This window comes from Prionailurus bengalensis, chromosome D1 (genome assembly GCF_016509475.1).
Source record: "Prionailurus bengalensis isolate Pbe53 chromosome D1, Fcat_Pben_1.1_paternal_pri, whole genome shotgun sequence".
Taxonomy (NCBI): domain Eukaryota; kingdom Metazoa; phylum Chordata; class Mammalia; order Carnivora; family Felidae; genus Prionailurus; species Prionailurus bengalensis.
Genome location: NC_057346.1, coordinates 32763201 through 32784035, shown reverse-complemented (window position 1 = coordinate 32784035; position 20835 = coordinate 32763201). Strand labels below are relative to the sequence as shown.

General features: G+C 33.6%; 1 protein-coding gene across 1 annotated transcript in view; it reads right to left on the bottom strand.

Moving 5' to 3' along the window:
* The window catches only part of PGR (progesterone receptor), a 108902-nt gene that overhangs the window by 54050 nt on the left and 34017 nt on the right, over nt 1–20835 (bottom strand). Inside the window, exon 3 of the mRNA XM_043579876.1 lies at nt 17530–17646. Within this exon, the coding sequence (XP_043435811.1) occupies nt 17530–17646 (117 nt within the window). The remainder of the gene's footprint in view (nt 1–17529; nt 17647–20835) is intronic.

The following is a 20835-nucleotide window of genomic DNA, read 5'->3' as shown; positions in this document are numbered from 1 at the left end:
GAGACAGCAGAGTCAAAAGATATGATGTCTTGACAAAGACTAAACTATTGTTTGCTTTAAAGATGAACTGGCACCACAAGTCAAAGAATTGTGCAGCCCTAGAAGCTGAAACATGCAAGGATAGAGATTTTCGACTGGAGTCTACAAATGAAATGCAGTACTGCTAATGCCTTGATTTTAGGTTAGTAAAACCCATTTCAGACTTCTGACCACCAGAAATTTAAGATAATAAATGTGTGTTGTTTTAAATCATTAAATTGTGGTAATTTGTTACAGCAGTAGGAAACTAATGAAAAGCTTTTTGTTAAGATCCAAGAGCCACTACTAAAACACACAAATAAAAACCTCAAAGTAAAGTACAGGTAGAAAGATATAAACACTATTTACCAAAACCCAACAGCGAACATATTAATAACTAGTTTATTTGAAGATAATATTATAGCTAGAAAATTCAAGGGATTACAATATAATTCTATAAAAATATTAAGATAATTTAGTTATATGACCAGAAAGAAAATACGTCTATAAAAATCTCTAGATATATCACTTTTAATAATTAGAAGGTAGTAGATTAATCACTTATAAAGCCAGTAATGAGGTTAATACACGAAAGTAGCAAAATAAATTTTATCTACAAAAATCAGTCAAGGGAATGACCAAAGAAAAAGATGTAAAATATGATATCATTCATACACATAAAACATTGAGAGGGGAATAAAAATTCAGTCCTTTTAGAATGTGTTTGACTTGAGACCATCAACTTAATATAGACTACTACATACCCAAGATGTTAGATCTGAAACCAGTGCTAACCACAAATCAAAAATCTATAGTAGATACACAAAAAATAAAGAGCAAGGAATCCAAGCATAATGCTAAAGAAAGCCATCAAACCACAGGGGGAAAGAGCATGAGACGGAAGGAACAGAGAAAAACTACAAAACAATGAGAAAATGATTAACAAAATGGCAAAAAGTATATACTTATCACTAATTACTTTAAGTGTAAATGGACTAAATGCTCCAATCAAAAGACAGGGTGACTGAATTGGGAAAAAAAAAAAGACCCATCTATATGCTGCTTAAAAGAAACTCATTTCAGAATTAAAGATATATGCAGATTGAAAGTGAAAGAATAGAAAAATATATACTATGAAAATGGAAGCCGAAAAAAGCTGGGGTAATAATATTTCTTTCAGACAAAATAAACTCTGTAAGGACTGTAGCAAGAGACAAAGAAGGGCACTACATAATGACAAGCAGAAAAACCCAACAAGGGGATACAAGAATTACAAATATTTATGTACCCAGTGTAGAAGCACCTAAATATATAAAGCCAATATTAACAACATAAAGAGAGAAATTAATAGTAATACAACAGTAGGGGTTAACACCCCATTACATTCATCCAGACAGAAAATCAACAAGGAAACAGTGGCTTTAAATGACACATTATACCAGATGAATCTAATAGATATATACAAAACATTCTATCCTCAAATAGCAGAATACATATTCTTTTCAAGTGCACATGGAACAATCTCTATAATAGATCACATGTTAGATCACAAAACAAGTCTCAATAAATTCAAGAAGGTAGAAATTATACCATGCATCTTTTCTGAGCACAATGTTATGAAACTAAAAATCAATTATGAGAAAAAATCTGGAAAGAACACAAATATATGGAGGTTAAGCAAATGCTACTAAACAATAAATGGATCAACCAAGAAATCAGAAGAAATGAAAACATACCTTCAGACAAATGAAAATGAAAACACATCTCAAGTCTTTAAGAAGATGCAAAAGCAGTTCTTAGAGAAAAGTTAGAGCGATACCTGACAACTTCCAGAGAAAAAGGAAAAATGTCAAATAAACAACCTAACCTTACACCTTAATGGGCTAAAAAAAAAAAGAACAAAGCCAGATATAGTAGAAGGAAGGAAATAATAAAGATGAGAGCAAAAATAAATGAGACTGCAACTTAAAAAACAATGGGAAAGATCATTGAAACCAGGAGGTGGTTCTCTGAAAAATGAGCAATTCTGAGACCAGAATTACCCTGATAGCAAAACCAGACAAAGACTCCAAAACTGTAGGCTAATATCTCTGATGAACATAGATGCAAATATCCTCAACAAAGTATTAGCAAACCAAATTCAACAATACTAAAAAAAATTATTTACCACGATCAAGCAGGATTTATTCCAGAGACCAAAGGTGGTTCAATATTTGCAAATCAGTGTTATACATCACATTAATAAGAGAAAGGTTAAAAATCATATGATTATCTCAAAAGATGAAGAAAATCATTTAACAAAATACAACAATTACTCACGTTAAAACCTCTCAACAAACTGGGTTTAGAAGGATCAGGACTCACCATATTAAAAACCATATATGAAAACCCCACAGTTAAAATCATACTCAATGGTGAAAAACTGATTTTCTTGTAAGACTAAGATTAGGAAATAAAGCAAGGATTCTACACTCACCACTTTTATTCAACACAGTACTGAAAGTCCTAACTGCAGCAATTGGACAAGAAAAAGAAATAAAAGGCATCCAAAATGGAGAAGAAGAAGTAAAACAGTTATTATCGCATTGACATGATACTATGCACAGATATTACACCCGATCTTAATGAAAATGCTATGAAGCAATGAAACTATATACAGAAACCTGAAAGACTCCACCAAAACTATTAATTGATAAATGAACTCAGTAAGGTTGAAGGCTACAAAGTTAATATACAGAAATATATCACATTTTTATAAACTAATAACAAAGTAGCAGAAGGAGAAATTAAGAGAACAATACCATTTATAACTACACCAAAAAGAATAAAACACCTAGGAATAAATTTAAACAAGGAGGTAAAAGACATATCCTCTGAAACTATAAAACACTGATAAAAGAAAACAAATGGAAATGTATACCACATTTATGGCTTGGGAGAATTAGTATCATTAAAATGTCCATGTTATCCAAAGAAATCTAGATTCAGTGCAATCCCTACCAAAATACCAACAAAATTTTTCACACAAATAATACAAATTATTGTAAAATTTGTATGGAACAACAAAAGACCTTGAACAGACAAAGCAAACTTGAGAAAGAAAAACAAGCTGGAGATACCATGCCCTGGAATTTCAAACTTTATTACAAAGCTATAGCAATCAAAACAGTATGGTACTGGCACAAAAACAGATATATAGATCAATGTAACAGGATAGAGAGCTCAGAAATAAACCCATACTTATATGGCCAATTAATCTAAAACAAAGAAGGCAATAATATACAATAGGGGAAAAGACAGTCTTTTCAATAAATGGTGTTGACAAAACTAGACAGCTACATGCAAAGAATAAAACTGGACCACTTTATTACATCATATACAAAGATTAAAGGCCTAAATGTGAGACCTGAAACAATAAAACTCCTAGAAGAAAGCACACACAATAATCTCTTTGACATCAGCCATAGAAACATTTTCTAGATATGTCTCATGAGGCATGGGAAACAAAAGCAAAATTAAATTAGGACTACAGCAAAATAAAGTTTTTTCATGGTAAAGGAAACCATCAACAAAACAAAAAGGCAAACTACTGAATTGAAGAAGATATCTGTAAATGATCTATCTGACAAGGGCTTAATATCCAAGATATATAAAGAACTTATGCAACCTAACACAAAACAATTTTGATTAAAAAATAGGCAGAGTACCTGAATACACATTTTTTTTCAAAGAAGACACAGACATGTACAACAGACACATGAAAAGATGCTCATCACCAGTCATCAGGGAAACATAAATCAAAGTCACAAGATATCACTTTGCACCATTAAAAATGGCTAGAATCAGAAGAATGATAAATAAAAAGTCTTGGCAAGAAAGTGGAGAAACGGGAATCCTTGTGTACTGTTGGTGGGAATGTAAATTGGTGCAACTGCTGTGGAAAACAACACGAATGTTCCTTAAAACATTAAAAATAGATATACCATATGATCCAGTAATTCAACTACTGGGTTTTTACTCAAAGAAAAGAAACACTAATTTGAAAATATATAAGCACCCCTACATTAATAGCATTATTTACTATAGCCAAAATATGGAAACAATACAAGTGTCCATTGATAGATGAATGGATAAAGGTGATGTGATATACACAGACATAGACACACAGGAATATTACTTAGCCATAAAATAACATAAGATCTTGCCATTTGCAATAACATAGATGGACCATTAATATTATGCTAAGTGAAATAAGTCAGACAGAGAAAGACAAATACCATATGATTTCATTTACATGGGAATCTAAAAACAGACTCTTATATATAGAGAACTTTCCAGAGGGAAGGTGGATAAGGGGGTGTGTGAAATAGATAAAGGGAATTAAGAGGTACAAACTTCTAGTTATAAAATAAATAAGTCATGGAGATGAAAAATATAACATAGGGAATATAATCAATAATATTTTAATACTGTATGGTGACAGATGGTAGCTACACTTATTGTGGTGAGCACTGAGTAATGTATAGAACTGAGGAATAAATATGTTATACACCCAAAACTAATATAATATTTTATGTTAATTAAGCTTAAAAAGATTAAAATTAAAATATAATAACTAAATTTAGGTGCCAGAAAAGAAAAAATCATTATGTTTACCAGTTCTAAAAATTATTGTTTTAAAAATGGAAAAATAATATTCTGTCACAACAGAAGTTAAACTTCAGCTGTTGACATTATTACATTTATGTCCCCAACCACTGTTTCCCTGTCTTCCATATCAAAGCTAAGATATCAAGTCTTCTGGCTCAAATTATAAAGGTTTAATCAAAACAAGAGAAAGCCAAGGGGAAATCACTATCAGATACTAAGTCAATTACCAGGCAAAGATAGAATTACATAGACTTAACTGTGTAGTAAGTAACAGACATATCATATTAAATTTAATAAAACTTAATTTTAGAAATGATAAAAAGAAAATGTAAAAATCAAGAATCAGATGAATACAAATTGGAGGAAGAATTACTGTAGGAAAGGGACTTAAGCAAAACTTTCACTATATTTCAAAAATAAAATGGCATCTAAGTTTCAAGAATCCAAAGAAGAGAAATAAAAGATGAAATAAATTACAAAACAGTAAGTTAAAATGGGAGACGGAAGAGAAAAAAATGAAGAAATAAGGCCGTTATTGATGAAAAAAACCTTATTAGGAGAATAAAGGAGGAGACCTGCCAGGGTAAAACAAAAAGTAACCAGAGACATGACGTTCAGACCCTGAGATTTTAAGAAAAATCACCAAATAAAGTATAAAATAACTAAAATGAAACTGAGTAGAGAAAGGATGGCAGGTGTGGAAGACAAAGAAAAGAGCTCAGGTACCAATTATTATTGAGGACTATGAAAAAAAGGAAAGAAAATATGAAACAAAAAGTCTCTGGGGCACTTGGGTGGCTCAGTTGCTTGAGCATCCGACTCTTGATTTCAGCTCAGGTGATGATCTCCAAGACTGTGGGATAGAGTGCTGCATCGGGCTCTGTACTGAGCATGAAGCCTGCTTGGGATTCTCTCTCCCTCTGTCCCTCACCCCTGCTCACGCAGTCTCTCTTCCTCCCCGCCCCCCCCCCCCCACCTCTCTCTCTGAAAAAAAATTTTGGAGGTAATACAGAATACTTTGCTAATATATAAGAAGACTTGAAATTTCAAATCAAAAAGGGCTTATTCTGTTTCAAGAAAAAATAATAGATTAAGATAGAGCTAAATATTGATGAAATTACTGAAATTAAAGGATTAAGAAACAGAGGGAGAAGACACAGGTCATCAACAAAGGAAAAATATAAGAATCTTATTTTCTTTCAATTATATTACATGCCTAAAAACAATGGCAATGTATATATATTTAAGTGAGAAGGGGCCCATTCCATACATTTTCCATGTTTTAATAGAATTTTAGTAAAGATTTGGTTGGCCAAGGGAAGTAGTACATGCAGTAACATCCCACTCACTTCCTTTTCCATCTCACTCCTCCTACTTCCCTCAGTCCCATCCTAAGCAACACAGATTCTCTTTTGCCTTTGGTAGATCAAATTGATGAATATCTTTTGTAACTTCAACATGTTCCTGGAGTCACAGGCTCTATCCCAAACAGTTTTAAAAGCATTTCTAAAAATCAAAACAAGTAGGACATTTTCTACAAAGCTAAAAAAAAATTAACTGAGAAATATTTGCAATCATTTAGAAAAATTTCCTACCACATAAAAATATATACATTTTCTTTCAAGATTATGTTTCCATGGGAAAAACATTGTTTGAAAACATAAATAGATATGACAATATTCAATAACTTTACACTAATTAAATACCCTCTACTATCTATGATTCGGTAAATTAATGCAATTCCAAGATACCTGCATTGATTTTTTTAATGGTTCCTACAGATAAATAATTAAAAACTTTTAGAAGATACAATAAATATTCTGCATTAAAGTTAAATATTATTTTAACAATGACAATATTTGCACAAATGACTCCATGATATGAAAGATATTTTAAGCTACTATTTACTAAACTTTTTTATAGGCCAGACGCCATGCTACATGCTTTAGATGTATCATTTCATTTGCCCTCATAATAACTCTCATTATGTAATCTTTTTTTTTCTAAGTTTTATTTATTTTGGGAGAAAGAGTGTGTGCACGTGCATGGGGGAGGAGCAGAGAGAGAAGGAGACAGAGTCCCAAACAGACTCTGTTAGCATGGAGGAGCCCAATGTGGGCTTGAACTCAGAAACTGTGAGATCATGATCTGAGCCAAAGTCAAGAGTCTGATGTTTAACTGACTGAGCCACCCAAGCACCCACCTCATTATGTGATCTTAATGGAAAAGAAAGCAGAGATGTGTAAAGGTTGCAGTGCGTCCTGCAGCTATTGGTGGGGAAGTTTAAGTCAAACCCTACTTGTGTTGACTGTACATCCTCATACTTGTATAATGCTATACCATCGCCTACAGAGGTGTTTTTAAAAATTCTTTTTTACAAACAGAAGACCATGGCAGAAAGGAAGGGGGAAAAAATAGATACAAACAGAAAGGGAGGGAGGCAAACCCTAAGAGACTCTTCTTAAATACAGAGAACAAACTGAGGGTTGATGGGGGTTGGAAGACAGGGGAAAGTAGGTGATGGGTATTGAGGAGGGCACTTGTTGGGATGAGCACTGGATGTTGTATGTAAGCCAATTTGACAATAAATTATATTCATAAAAAATTCTTTTTTAACCTATTGACAAATTTTAAAATTTAAAATTTTTTTTTCAACGTTTTATTTATTTTTGGGACAGAGAGAGACAGAGCATGAACGGGGGAGGGGCAGAGAGAGAGGGAGACACAGAATCGGAAACAGGCTCCAGGCTCTGAGCCATCAGCCCAGAGCCTGACGCGGGGCTCGAACTCATGGACCGCGAGATCATGACCTGGCTGAAGTCGGACGCTTAACCGACTGCGCCACCCAGGTGCCCCCAAATTTTAAAATTTTAAAGCAGAGTTAATATATTTGATTGAAACTGGCATAAAATTCTATATAAACTCTTCTGGAAATGTAGAAAATTAGGTAGCTTATAAATCCCTTCTACAAAACACCTAATATGATGGATAAAATATAACTAACATACTTTTAAATGCATAGTTAAACTCACAAAGTCAGCAAAGTATCAAGGAGTCCAAAATGAAGACTATTTCTATCCACTGACAAAGGGGACATGAGAAGACAGCATGTTTGTTTCATCCTTATTAGTTCAGTATAAAACATCTCTCCTTTGATCACTCTTAATCAAAGGCCTTCTTCAGCCAGATCGGCAGCTTGAAATTATTCCACCTGCATGGTATAGGAATCCTAGAGCATTAATGAAATCCTTAAAGTGCCTGGAAGAATAAAACAAGAATTCTTTGGACAGAAACTCCCTCAATTAAGGCCACACAGAATTAAAGAATTAAGAAAGAAAGAAAGAAAGAAAGAAAGAAAGAAAGAAAGAAAGAAAGAAAGAAAGAAAGAAAGAAAGAAAATAAAATTAAGCTGTGCCAGACATGAATTTATAATCCAAAATTACAAAAGGCACAATGAGTAAGAAGTAACAGAGATAATAAGCAGGGTGCTGGAACTGGAACTGGCTCATAGTGGCCTATGAAAACTTATTAAATATTCAGGAATACTGAGAGCCAGTTTTTAAAACTCTGGTAGCCTGAAATTTGCTATAAAGGAGTATTTATACTACAATCATGGGGGAATTCTGTAAATAATAACGGCTTTTTTTTTAAACCATCATGCTACAGTGGCATAATTAGATTCGGAGTTATGGGACTTTGGAATTAGTGAATACAAATATTTGTGGCAAATTTGTTTACAACTTATTAAAGTTATATGAAAAAAGAATGGAAACACAAAAAAGTAAAAGCTTTTTTATTTTAGTAAAAATAAGACAAATTTATAAAAGAAACAAGTATAATGTTTAAAAAAATACCACCACTAAAGTTAAGAGATGGTAAACTTGAAGATATAACTGACTAAATTTCACAGAATATAGCATAGATAACAATATGAGAAATATTATATAGGGTAAGGATATTTGGAAGAGAGAATGTGCTAATATATGTCTAGTAAGTGTTCTAGAGGTAGAAAAAGGCAATGTGGAGGGAAGCAATATTTGAAGAATACTGGGATGGTATTGATCCTCCTGGTATGTACAAAAGACACAAATTTAGAAATCATGATTTACAAGTAGAACAAATGAAGCTAACTTATTCTGGTTGTTACAGTGAATTTGTAGAAAAAGTATAAAAAACATTTTACATAAATATAGATAAAATATTGCCTCAAAGAAACAGCTGTTAGATAAATGGGAGAATTCTCAGAAAAAATGATACTCCCAGAAGGTAGTAGATGAGCATCTTTACAGCGTGGAGAAAAACAAAGTCAACCTAAAATTTTTAAATCACCAAAATCATCTTTTGAAAGTGAAGGGTAAAGAAAGATATTTTAAATGGATAAATGAAATTATCATTAATAATTTCCCACATAAAGAACTTATAAAAATTTTATCTCAAAAACAAGTAAACTGAATGAAGGACTGAGTTGGAAAAAAACCAAATAGGTAAACATATACATAAATCTTTCAGACTGAATAAAGTAATATAGATTACTAATTATGGACTAAGTTCTGAAGTGAATGTTTACTTTGCCATGGCCTCTCTATTTGTTTTTATTTCTGGCCAAAAAATGTTATATTTTTTATTTTGTGGATGACACAAGGTGTTCATGTGATAATGCTGGGCACGTTGCATAGAGGCAGAATATTATATTGGATATTAAAATGTAAATTTTATGGAAGCTGGAAAGCTTTCTGGGAATTGGATGAGAAAATAGAGGGTAAAGATCAGCAGACAGGGAATAGTGCAAATCCTTTGATATTATGAGGGTCATAATAAGCTTTGCTCTTGTTTAGTTGGATTTATAGGCAATTATCCCAATAGTAGCTGTGAGAAATCATGTCTAGATCTGTGTTTTACTTCAAATTATCAAAAGGATGATGTTGCTGGGATCAGTACATTGGGACTATGCTCTAACAACCTCTTTTGGCACAGATTTAGCTTGCTTTTCTACTTCCCAGATTAAAACAACATGCCTGCATTTATACTTAAAAAAATACAAATGCTAGATAACAGGAAATATAAAATTAAAATGAATATTTTCAAAAAGAACCCCGAACTATACTAGAATTGTTTTAAATAGTAAATGTCTCAATTATCCAAATAAAGTTAGACTACAAATGGAGGAGAATCTTTATATCCCTCAATCCTAACTTTTTAAGGGGGTCTAAAAATAGTAAATACTGCTAGATGCTCTTGAAAAGTTTTAGCTGGCAGCCATAAAAGCAGTCCCTAATTGAAAACAAACAAACAAACAAACAAAAAAACCAAACCACCAAAAAACACTCCCAAAACAAACAAAAAACACAAAGAAATGAGAATGAATATTCTAAGGAATATCCTTATCCCGTATGTGTGAAAGGGGGTTTAGGGTGAACAATCAGGAAGTGGCCAGAAGACACTATTTGGCTGTAGGTTTCATTCAATTTAGTGAACTGAGGAAATAGTGTGAGAAGTATTATCTTGGTATGGGGGTTGCTCATTCAAAGACCAGGGTTTGGGTAGAAAAGGAAATGCTCATAAGAGGAAGATAGTCCAAAGAGGTAGGTGGCAGGCATCACCCAAAGCAATTCCTGCATCAAAGAGAAGACAGATGATTTCAGTTTTTATAGTAATTAAAGGCACAGACTAAGTTTATATACTTCCAAAGAAGGTACTGTTCAGAAATTCTTCAAAAAAAAAAAAAAAAAAAAGAGGCTTTCTGGCTTTCAAGTATAGGAGGAGAAAAAAACAACAACACTTTACTACACAACCCATATTCTGTAGCCCAGAAAGTTATTCTCTTTGCCAAGAGACATGGGGGGTGAATATAGGGGCAGAAGAGGGTAGGAAAGAAACTAGCTTTCTAGCATAACCCTTTAAAATCTGAAGAAAAGGCTTTCTACCAAAATAAGTAAATAAATAAATAACAACCCTATAAAAATAGTCTCCAGCTTTAAAAACATTTCAGCTAACATTAACTATGTATTTAATCATTCCTTTATGTAGAAAGTTACTTATATTTGTAAGAGCTTATTACCTTTGTAATAATTCATCATTTTTACCACAAATGCAAAACACAGAGCTGTATTCATTTTAGAATTTTTTTGTGAGTCATTACACAAAAATGTTTTCCAAAGGAAAGAAGTTGGAAGCAGAACACCTAAATTAGAAGATATATTACCGTACTTCAGCATGTAAGTATCTTTCCTACTCAGTACTGTATAGCAATAACAAAATGCAAGAGTTTATTGTGACCTGGTGAAGGCAAGGAAAGTGGTTTATTAAAAATAAGACTTATATGCAACTAAGAGACCCAATAACTCAAACACAATTCCTATAATCAGCACACAGCCACTAAAGCTGGTATTACAACCTGCGATATCTATGTCATGACCTGTGAAAACATTAATATTTCTGGCTTCTGAAATTCTTGCATATATTTTATTAAATCTTTAAAAAATTTTTCAAGGTTTACTCTTTGTTTCATCTTTTGTTATTTAAATGGTCTCTATATCAGAAATGAGAAACCTCAAGGAGTGGTAAACATGTAGGAAGGAAGGAAAGGATGTATCTCCATTTTTAGTAGTATGTAGGCTATTATTACTTAAGTGAAACTCTTCTAATTATGAAAGAATCCAACTAGAAGCAACCCTGATTATCATTCAAAAGGAAGCTCTAACATTCTCAGTAGAATACAAGTACACTTACCCTTACTCCAGAAATTTAATACAGGACTAGCAGTTAGAATCTGATCCAGAAATTGCATACCTTTCTGATTTATAAGAACTGGACTGTTGACTCCACAGACTTTTGCTATTAACTCTGCCAGGCAGACCAATACCAGGACTATGACATATCAGAGTGTGGTGCCACTTCTTTCTAACAAACCTCTGTGCAGATCTACTTATGAGATATTTAAATGCACAAACCATATTTCTCAGTTTGCGATACTGACCACAAGATAACATTAGAATTCAATCAATCTTTCCTTCAAATATGCCTGAAATACAGTAAGGTTTTCCTTCTTCTTTCTTTTTTTTTATATCCCAGATATCCCTCAGAATCAAAGATACTGCAATATATTTTAGTCCTGTGAGCCATCTAACACTATGAAACTCCCTAAATTATTTTGAATGACAATATAGTGTTTGGGGAAGACAAATTAACTTGAAATAACTTCAGGGGTAGTTTGGAAGGTTTGTAGAGACTACCTGATTTTAAAAAAAGAGAGACAAGGAAATTTTATAAGAAACTAATCTAATGAGTTTAGGGAAAGAACATATCAAAAGCTTTAAAATATCTGTTAATATATTATTCCTTAGAATGAAGAATATATGAAAAATGATCATATCAATTAAAAATTGAGTGACAGATATATAGGTATTTACTCGTTTATTTTTATTAATTTGGTAGGCTTAATATATTTTATAATTACATAATACAGCAAGTTGTTATATTATGGAGAATCATTAAAAAAACTCTAATGGGAAAAATATCAAAATGGTTATATTATGTGAATGACTATTTTTGGCTTGGGACAGATTTTCAATTATAGATTCTAATGAGATAACCACCTCACACCTGTCAGAATAGCTAAAATTAACAAATCAGGAAACAACAGATGTTGCTGAGGATGCAGAGAAAGGAGAACCCTTTTGCACTGTTGTTAGGAATGCAAACTGGTGCAGCCACTCTGCAAAACAGTGTTTTTGTTCCTGAAAAAATTAAAAATAGAGCTACCTTATAACCCAGCAATTGCACTACTAGGTATTTATCCAAAGGATACAAAAGTGCTGATTCGAAGGGGCACATGTACCCCAATGTTTATAGTAGCAATATCAACAATAGCAAAATTATGGAAAGAGCCCAAATGTCCATTGACTAACAAATGGATAAAGAAGATATGGTATGTATGTACACACACACACACACACACACACACACACACTGGAATATTACTCGGCAATCAAAAAGAATGAAATCTTGCCATTTGCAACAACATGGATGGAACTACAGCATATTATGCTAAGCGAAATAAGTCAGCCAGAGAAAGATAAATATCATATGACTTCATTCATATGTGGAATTTAAGGAACAAAACAGATGAACATAGGAGAAGGGAAAGAAAAATAAGATAAAAACAGAGGAAGCAAACCATAAGAGACTCTTAAATACAAAGAACAAACTTAGGGTTGCTGGAGGGGAGGTAGGTGGGGTGATAGACTACATGGGTGAAGGGCATTAAGGAGGGCACTTGTTGGGATGAGCACTGGGTGCTATATGTAAGTGATAAATGACTAAAATCTACTCCTGGAACCAATATTACACTATATGCTAACTAACTTGGATTTAAATAAAATAAAAAAAAACTATAAGACATTAACAAAACAAACTGAAGAGGACACAAATGCAAATACGTATAGCAGGCTCATGGATTGGAAGTTCAGTATCATTGAAATGTCCATGCTATCCAAAGCAATCTACAGATTCAGTGAAATCCCTATCAAAATATCAATAGCATTTGTCATAGAACTAGAAAAAGTAATACTAAAATTTGTATGGAACTACAAAAGACCTCAAATAGCCAAAGCAATCTTGAGAAAGAAGAACAAAGCTGGAGGTATAACAATTCCAGATTTCAAGATATACTACAAAGCTGTAGTAATAAAAACACCATGTACTGGCACCAACACAGACACAGATCAATGTAATAGGATAGAGAGCCCAGTAATAAACTAATGCTTTTATGATCAATTAATCTATGACAACAATATGCAGGGGGGAAAAGACAGTCTCTTTAATGGTGCTGGGAAAACTGGACAGCATTAAGCAAAAGAATGATATTGGATCACTTACTTAAACTATATACAAAAATAAACTCAAAATGGATTAAACACCTAAATGTGAAACTGGAAACCATAAAACTCCTAGAAGAAAACACATGCAATAATATCTTGCCATTGTTCTTAGCAACATTTTTCTAGATATGTCTCTTCAGGCAAGACAAATAAAAGCAAAATTAAACTATTGGGACCAAACCAAAATAAAAAGCCTCTGTACAGTGAAGGAAATCATCATCAAAACAAAAAGGCAACTTACTGAATGGAAGATTTTTGCAAATGATATATCTGACAAGGCATTAATATCCAAAATTTATAAATAACTTATATGACTCAACACCAAAAAAAAAATCTGATTAAAAATTGGCAGAGGAGCTCCTGGGTGGCTCCTGGTCAGGTTGGTTGTGTCCAACTTCAGCTCAGGTCATGATCTCCAGGTTTGGGAGCTTGAGCTCTGCGTCAGGCTCTGTGCTGACAGCTCAGAGCCTGGAGCCTGCTTTGCATTCTGTGTCTCCCTCTCTCTCTGTCCCTCCTCTGCTCATACTCTCTGCCTCTGTCTCTCAAAAATAAGCAAACATTAAAAAAATTTAATGGCCAGTGGACCTGAATAGACATTTTTCCAAAGAAGACATACATGGCCAACCAGCATATGAAAGATGGTCAAACTCACTAAACATCAGGGAAATGCAAACCAAAATTACAGTGAGGTATTACCTTATCCCTGTCAGAATATCTAGAATTGAAAAGACAATAAATAACAAGTGCTGAAAAGGATATGAAGAAAAAGGAAGCCTTGTGCACTGCTGGTGGGAATGAAAATTGTTGTAGCTACTATGGAAAACAGTATGGAGGTTCCTCAAAAAGTTAAAAATAGAAATACCACATGATTCAGTAATTAAACTACAGGGTCTCAAAGAAAACAAAAACACTAATTCAAAAAGATATTTGGACCCCTATGTTTATTGCAGCATTATAAACAACAACCAAATTAGGGAAGCAACCCAAGTGTCCATAAGTAGATAGATGGATAAAGAAGATGTGATATATATGTGCAATTGACTTAGTCATGAAAAAGCATGAGATCTTGCCATTTGCAACAACATACATAGTCTTAGGGGCTATTATGCTAAGTGAAATACATCAAAGACAAATAACATATGATTTCACTTACACATGAAATCTAAAGAAACAAACAGAAAAGCAGAAATAGACCCATAAATGCAGAGACCAAACATGGTCGCCAGAGTGGAGGGAGCTGGGGGGATTGGCAAAATAGGTGAAAGAGAGTGAGAGGTACAGGTTATCCACTCATGGAATGTACAAGTCATGGAGATGAAAGCTACAGCATAGGGAATTAAATCATTGGTATTGTAATAGCATTGTATGAAGACAGAAGGTAGCAAAACTTGTGGTGAGCACAGCACATAGACCTGTCAAATCACTGTTTTACACCTGAAACTAAGGTAACTTTTAGGTTAACTATATCTCTATTATATACATATATATATATATATATATATATATATATATATATATATACTACAAAAAGGTTATGAGTTCATTTTAATGTATTTTAGAAAAATTATAACCATTACATCAAACTCATGATGCCGGAGATATTGCTTAAGAAATGGTTAACTGATGGAAGCATCACAATTCTCAACTTCAAGTCATATTACAAAGCTGTAATGATCAAGACAGTATGTTACTGGTGCAAAAACAGACACATCAGTGGAACAGAACAGAAAACTCAGAAATGAACCCACAACTATATATGGTCAATTAATCTTCAAGAGACTAGGAAAGACTATCCAATGGAAAAAAAGACAGTCTTTTCAACAAGCGTGTCAGGAAAACTGGATAGCAACATGCAAAAGAATGAAACTGAACCACTTTATTATACCATAAACAAAAATAAATTCAAATTGGATAAAAGACTTAAATGTGAAACAGGAAAACATTAAAATCGTAGGGAAGAACACAGGCAGTAACCTCTTTGACATTTGCCATAGCAAATTCTTACTAGATATATCTCCTGAGGCAAGGGAGATAAAAGCAAAAATAAACTGTTGGGACCTTATCAAAGTAAAACCATCTGTACAGCGAAGGAAACAATCAATAAAACTGAAAGGCAACTGAGGGAATGGGAGAAGATATGTGCAAATGATGTCAGATAAAGGTTTAGTATCCAAAATATACAAAGAACTTATAAAACTCAACACCTGAAAAACAAATAATCCATTTAAAAAAATGGGCCGAAGACAGGAATAGACAATTTTCCAAAGAAGACATCCAGATGGCCAACAAACACATGAAAAGATCACTCATCATCAGGGAAATACAAATCAAAACCACATTGAGATACCACCTCACATGGGTCAGAGTAGGTAAAATTAACAACTCAGAAAACCACAGATGATGGCAAGGATATGAAGAAATGGGAACCCTTCTGTACTGTCGGTGGGAATGTAAACTGACACAGCCACTCTGGAAAACAGTATGGATGTTGCTCAAAAGTTAAAAATAGAGATACCCTATGAGCCATCAACTGCACTACTAGGTATTTACCCAAAGGAAACAAAAATACTAATTTGAAAGAGATACATGCACCCTGATGTTTATAGAGGCATTATCAACAACAGCCAAATTATGGAATGAACCCAAATGTCCATGGACTGATAAATGGATAAAGAAGAAGTGGTATGTATACACGATGGGATATTACTCAGCCTTAAAAAAAATGAACTATTGCCATTTGCAATGACGTGGATGGAGCTAGAGAGTATTATGCTAAGTGAAGTAAGTCAGAGAAAGACAAATACCATATGAGTTTACTCATATGTGGAATTTAAGAACAAAACAAATGAAAATAGAGGGGGATAAAAAGAGAGAAGCAAAACCAAGAAACAGACTCTTAACTATAGTGAACAAACAATGGTTACCAGAGGGGAGGTGGGCAGGGGGATGGGAGAAGTAGATGGTGGTTATCTTGGAGGGAACTTGTTGTGATGAGCACTGGGTGTTGTATGTAAGCAATGAATCACTCAATTCTATACTTGAAATTAATATACTATATGTTAACTAACTGTAATTTAAATAAAAACTTGGAACCATAAAAAATAAAATTTGAAAAACAATAAATAAAAACTTAAAGAGGGAAAAAGAAAATATACTTAGAAGGGGGAAGAAAAAGAAATGGCCAAGTGAAATGAAAATATTAATTAAAGGATTCAGAAGTGACTCCTCTCCCTGATACTTCCTATTAATTCATCCAGCTTAATATTTTTGATAACACTTATAATAATTTGACATACATACTTATTGTTCCTCTACCCAAAATGTAAGCTCCATTAGGGTAGAGATTTGTTTCTGTTTCTGTTTTTTCTTTTTTTTCTTTTGTGTGTGTGTGTGTGTGTGTGTGTGTGTGTGTGTGTGTGTGTGCTGCTATACCCCCAGAATTTAGAAGAGTACCTGGTAAGTGGTAAGGGCTCCATATATAGTTACTTAAAGAGAATGAGGAAGGGAAGTAGGGTGGGAGGGGATTGATGGAGAGAGAGAGGGAGATGGATAAAGACCAATGTACTTGATCAATTCACAGAATCAATTTTTGATTCTGAAAAGAACCTCGGTACTCTCATTTTACAAATAAGGAGACTGATGCCCAGAAGGAGTTAGTGACTTATCCAAAGCTACCCAGACAGTGAGTGGCAGAGACTAGATCCAACCTATGTTACTTAATAAGAGGCTGGTGAACTTCTCATAGCATCTCCGTATAGGCAATATAGACAAATGAAGGCTTATTACTTTTCATAACATACCTAAAAAAGATGAGAATCTATAGTTAATGTGATATTAATGGTTGCTTCATTCAGACACCAATAATCATGACAGGAAAAGCAAAACAAGAACAAAGATGAATAAGAAAACTAGGATTTCCTGGCCCACGGTTTTAGAGTGTAAATATTCAACAGCATATTACTGATGAAAACATCAGTATTACCTCCAAGGACCATGCCAGCCTGGCAACACTTTCTAAGGCGACATGCGGGGCAGTTTTTTCTGCGGATTTTATCAACAATGCAATCATTTCTTCCAGCACATAAATAATTATGCTGCCCTAGAAAACAAAACAAAAACAAAAGTTACATATGATATCTAAAGACCTTTGGAAATTTTATGCATAGAAAAAAACAACAACAACAACAAATGCACATCAGCAAGCGCATTACTGTCTCTCTCCGCCTCTTGCCTGGCATAAGTGAATGTTGGGGATGCTCCAAACCCTGTTTAATAGTTTACCCGTGTCTTCATGAGCCTTAATGAGGTGCACACAGCATATAAATTAATTTTATGACTCCTTTAAAAATGTTTTGTATAATATTTCTGTTCATCTTCTTAATGGTGTCAGTATCAGATTGCCCTTAGCCCTTTCTCATTTCAAGGTTATCTACATGTTGTTGATAAGCTTTAGTTATGTAAGATAGTCAAACTATAGTAAAACTTTTTTTTCTTTCTGACATCTAAACCTTCAAGAAACAGACTAAAGAACTAAAGAAGTCTCTGAAATAGACATTTTATAAAATCTATACACCTAATTCTATTGGAAATTCCTGGAGCTATCTTACTTACAGGGTCAAATGATTGTGAATAGCACATTAAAAAAAAAAAAAAAGATGTCACTGATTGTGCTGACTTTACTGCCTAGGTTATTTTGGCTGCAAATTAGAAAACACAATACATTGAAATAATGATAAATGAGAAATATTTAAAACACTGAGAAGTACTAAATGAAGGAAAAGACAGAAGAATTGTAGAAGAAACGCAGATACTATGTGTGACCATGGGATCATTTGTGGAGTTTCCTTCAAAAGGTCCGGGATATGAATTTAATATTCAACCATGATGATTTTATTTTATTTATTTTATTTTTAATATAATTTATTGTCAAATTGGCTTCCATGCAACACCCAGTGCTCATCCCAAGTTCCCCCCTCAATGCCCATCACCCACTTTCCCCTCTCTCCCACCCCCGATCAACCCTCAGTTTGCCTTCTATATTTAAGAGTCTCTTATGGTTTGCCTCTCTTCCTCTTTGTTTGTAACTTTTTTTTCCCCTTCACTTCCCCCATGGTCTTAAGTTTCTCAAGATACACGTATGAATGAAAACATAACAACCATGATCCTTTTAAACCACAAACGTGTTCCATTTAATAAAGCATGGAACAATCTAACTTAATTAGATTGAATTTAAAAAATTCAGCTTAAACATGGAAACATTAATTAACTGAAAAATTTACTTTTTGTCACTCATTTTCCAATAAATTCCTGTAACACAGACTGAGTCTTTTTAACCTCTTCAGCTTACTTATATTTTGGAAGTATGAAAAGTAATTTTAAAGGATTATGGAATTTCCTTTAATATTTTATATTAGCATTAAAAGCAGATTCACTCTTCTGGCCAAAGTTTGTGGTAAAGGAACACAGAGGTACCTTAAACATTTGCTTTATCAAGCAGGGGCAAGTATGTGAACAAAGCACAAAGGGAAAAAAGGCCAGGTCTGTCAGACAGCTAGCAACAAAACGGTCTTGGCCTGGGGCATTTTGGGATAAGCACAGATGGTCTTTCCTTAAATATATATTCCTCCACAAACTTATGTCCATGTACTCTCTCCTACTAATGTTCATTCTCTTGTTTAGGAGTCTTAGGCATAGACTTAGGGCTTTCCTCCTAACAAAGGATGGTTATGAAGTTTCACACTCATGTCCATCAGATTAGTAGAATGTACACTACATGCTACTTTTTGATTTGACTCTGCTCATTTTTTTTACCACAAGTTATATTTGCAGGCTACAGGAGTGACTGTGGAAATAAAGTATGTGTAAATCAATCAATCAGTCAATTAACCTATCCATCTGTCATTCATCTGGACCCTACACTGATTTCTCACAAGAAGAGAGAACAGGAAGTAGGGAGCAAGATTTTCCATCCTATACAGAGAAAAAACTTAAACAGTGCACATGGATGTAATTGTTTTTTTGAAGGGAGGCTCTCCTGCCTTCTACCCCTAGGTCACAAATATTTAGGAAAAACCAAAAGCCCAAAAAAAACACCAGCATCTGGGATACTGCTGATTATAGTATTTCAATTTCTTAAATGATTTACGACGGCACCTTCTCTTTCAGTGCTCAGAGGGAGTCCTTCTTACCAAGGTTCTCAGTCTATGCTCTTGTAACCATTGTTTCCTACCTGCTTTCAAATCTTGCCCTTTCTCTCCTAAAATCTTTAGACTCTTCCTCTCCAATGATATTCTCCTTTCACAAGTGTTTCCATGCCAAAAAATTCTAGCAGCAAAAAGGGAAAAATAAAAGGAATTCTGTCTCACTCTAAATTCTTCCAGGATCCATCCCTTGGTCATCTAACTTGTTGAAAAAATCATCTACATTTTCAGTCTCTAACTACCCAACTTCCTTTACTCCTCAGCATACTATAATATGGCTTATATATATTCACTGTTCTTATAAAATGGCTTAACAAAGATTTCTTCATTCCTAAATACTGTGGATTCTTTCTTGACCTTCTGTATAATTTGCCACTGATAATTTCTCTCCCCACCTGTCTCCTGCTTTGTTTTGGGGGGCATGTCTCTTCTGACTCTTCATGTGTCTTTCTAATGGTTCCTTTAAGTTCCATTTGCCAACACCTTGTCCTTTGCCTATTTCTTATATGTTTTACTTCACTGTACACACCATATGGGTAGTTTCATTATCTTCTCATGGCTCCAAAACCTCACTCTGAGCTCTGCCCTTCCAACCACTTATTTGTAGTTACTTCAAACTCACTCAACATATATAAAAAATAATATAGTGATTATCTGGTCAAATTGTTAATTTTATAAATTGTATTATTCGCGAAATTGTGGAACAAATTAAGGAAATTCAAAAGAAAAAAATCATCTACAATTTCATTATCATGCCCTATCATTTTTGTGTTTCATTCTAGTTGGCCTATACAGACCTAGAGGATACTTAATACTTACTTGTTAATATTCATTAAGTGAATGCATATACACTCTTATAAAACCCTCATACATTCAACAAGCATTTATTGCTTATCATGTATGTCCCAATACTGTTTAAATAATCACTTTTCCCCACTAAATGTAAATACCTAATTTCCATGCCTAATTTCCACCTAACTTTTGATACTATACTATAGTGTTAAACAGCAGAGTTACTTGAAATAAGATTGATTATTCAAAGTTTGTATCTGGATCTTACTATCTATAAGGTAATAACAACAGCAGCA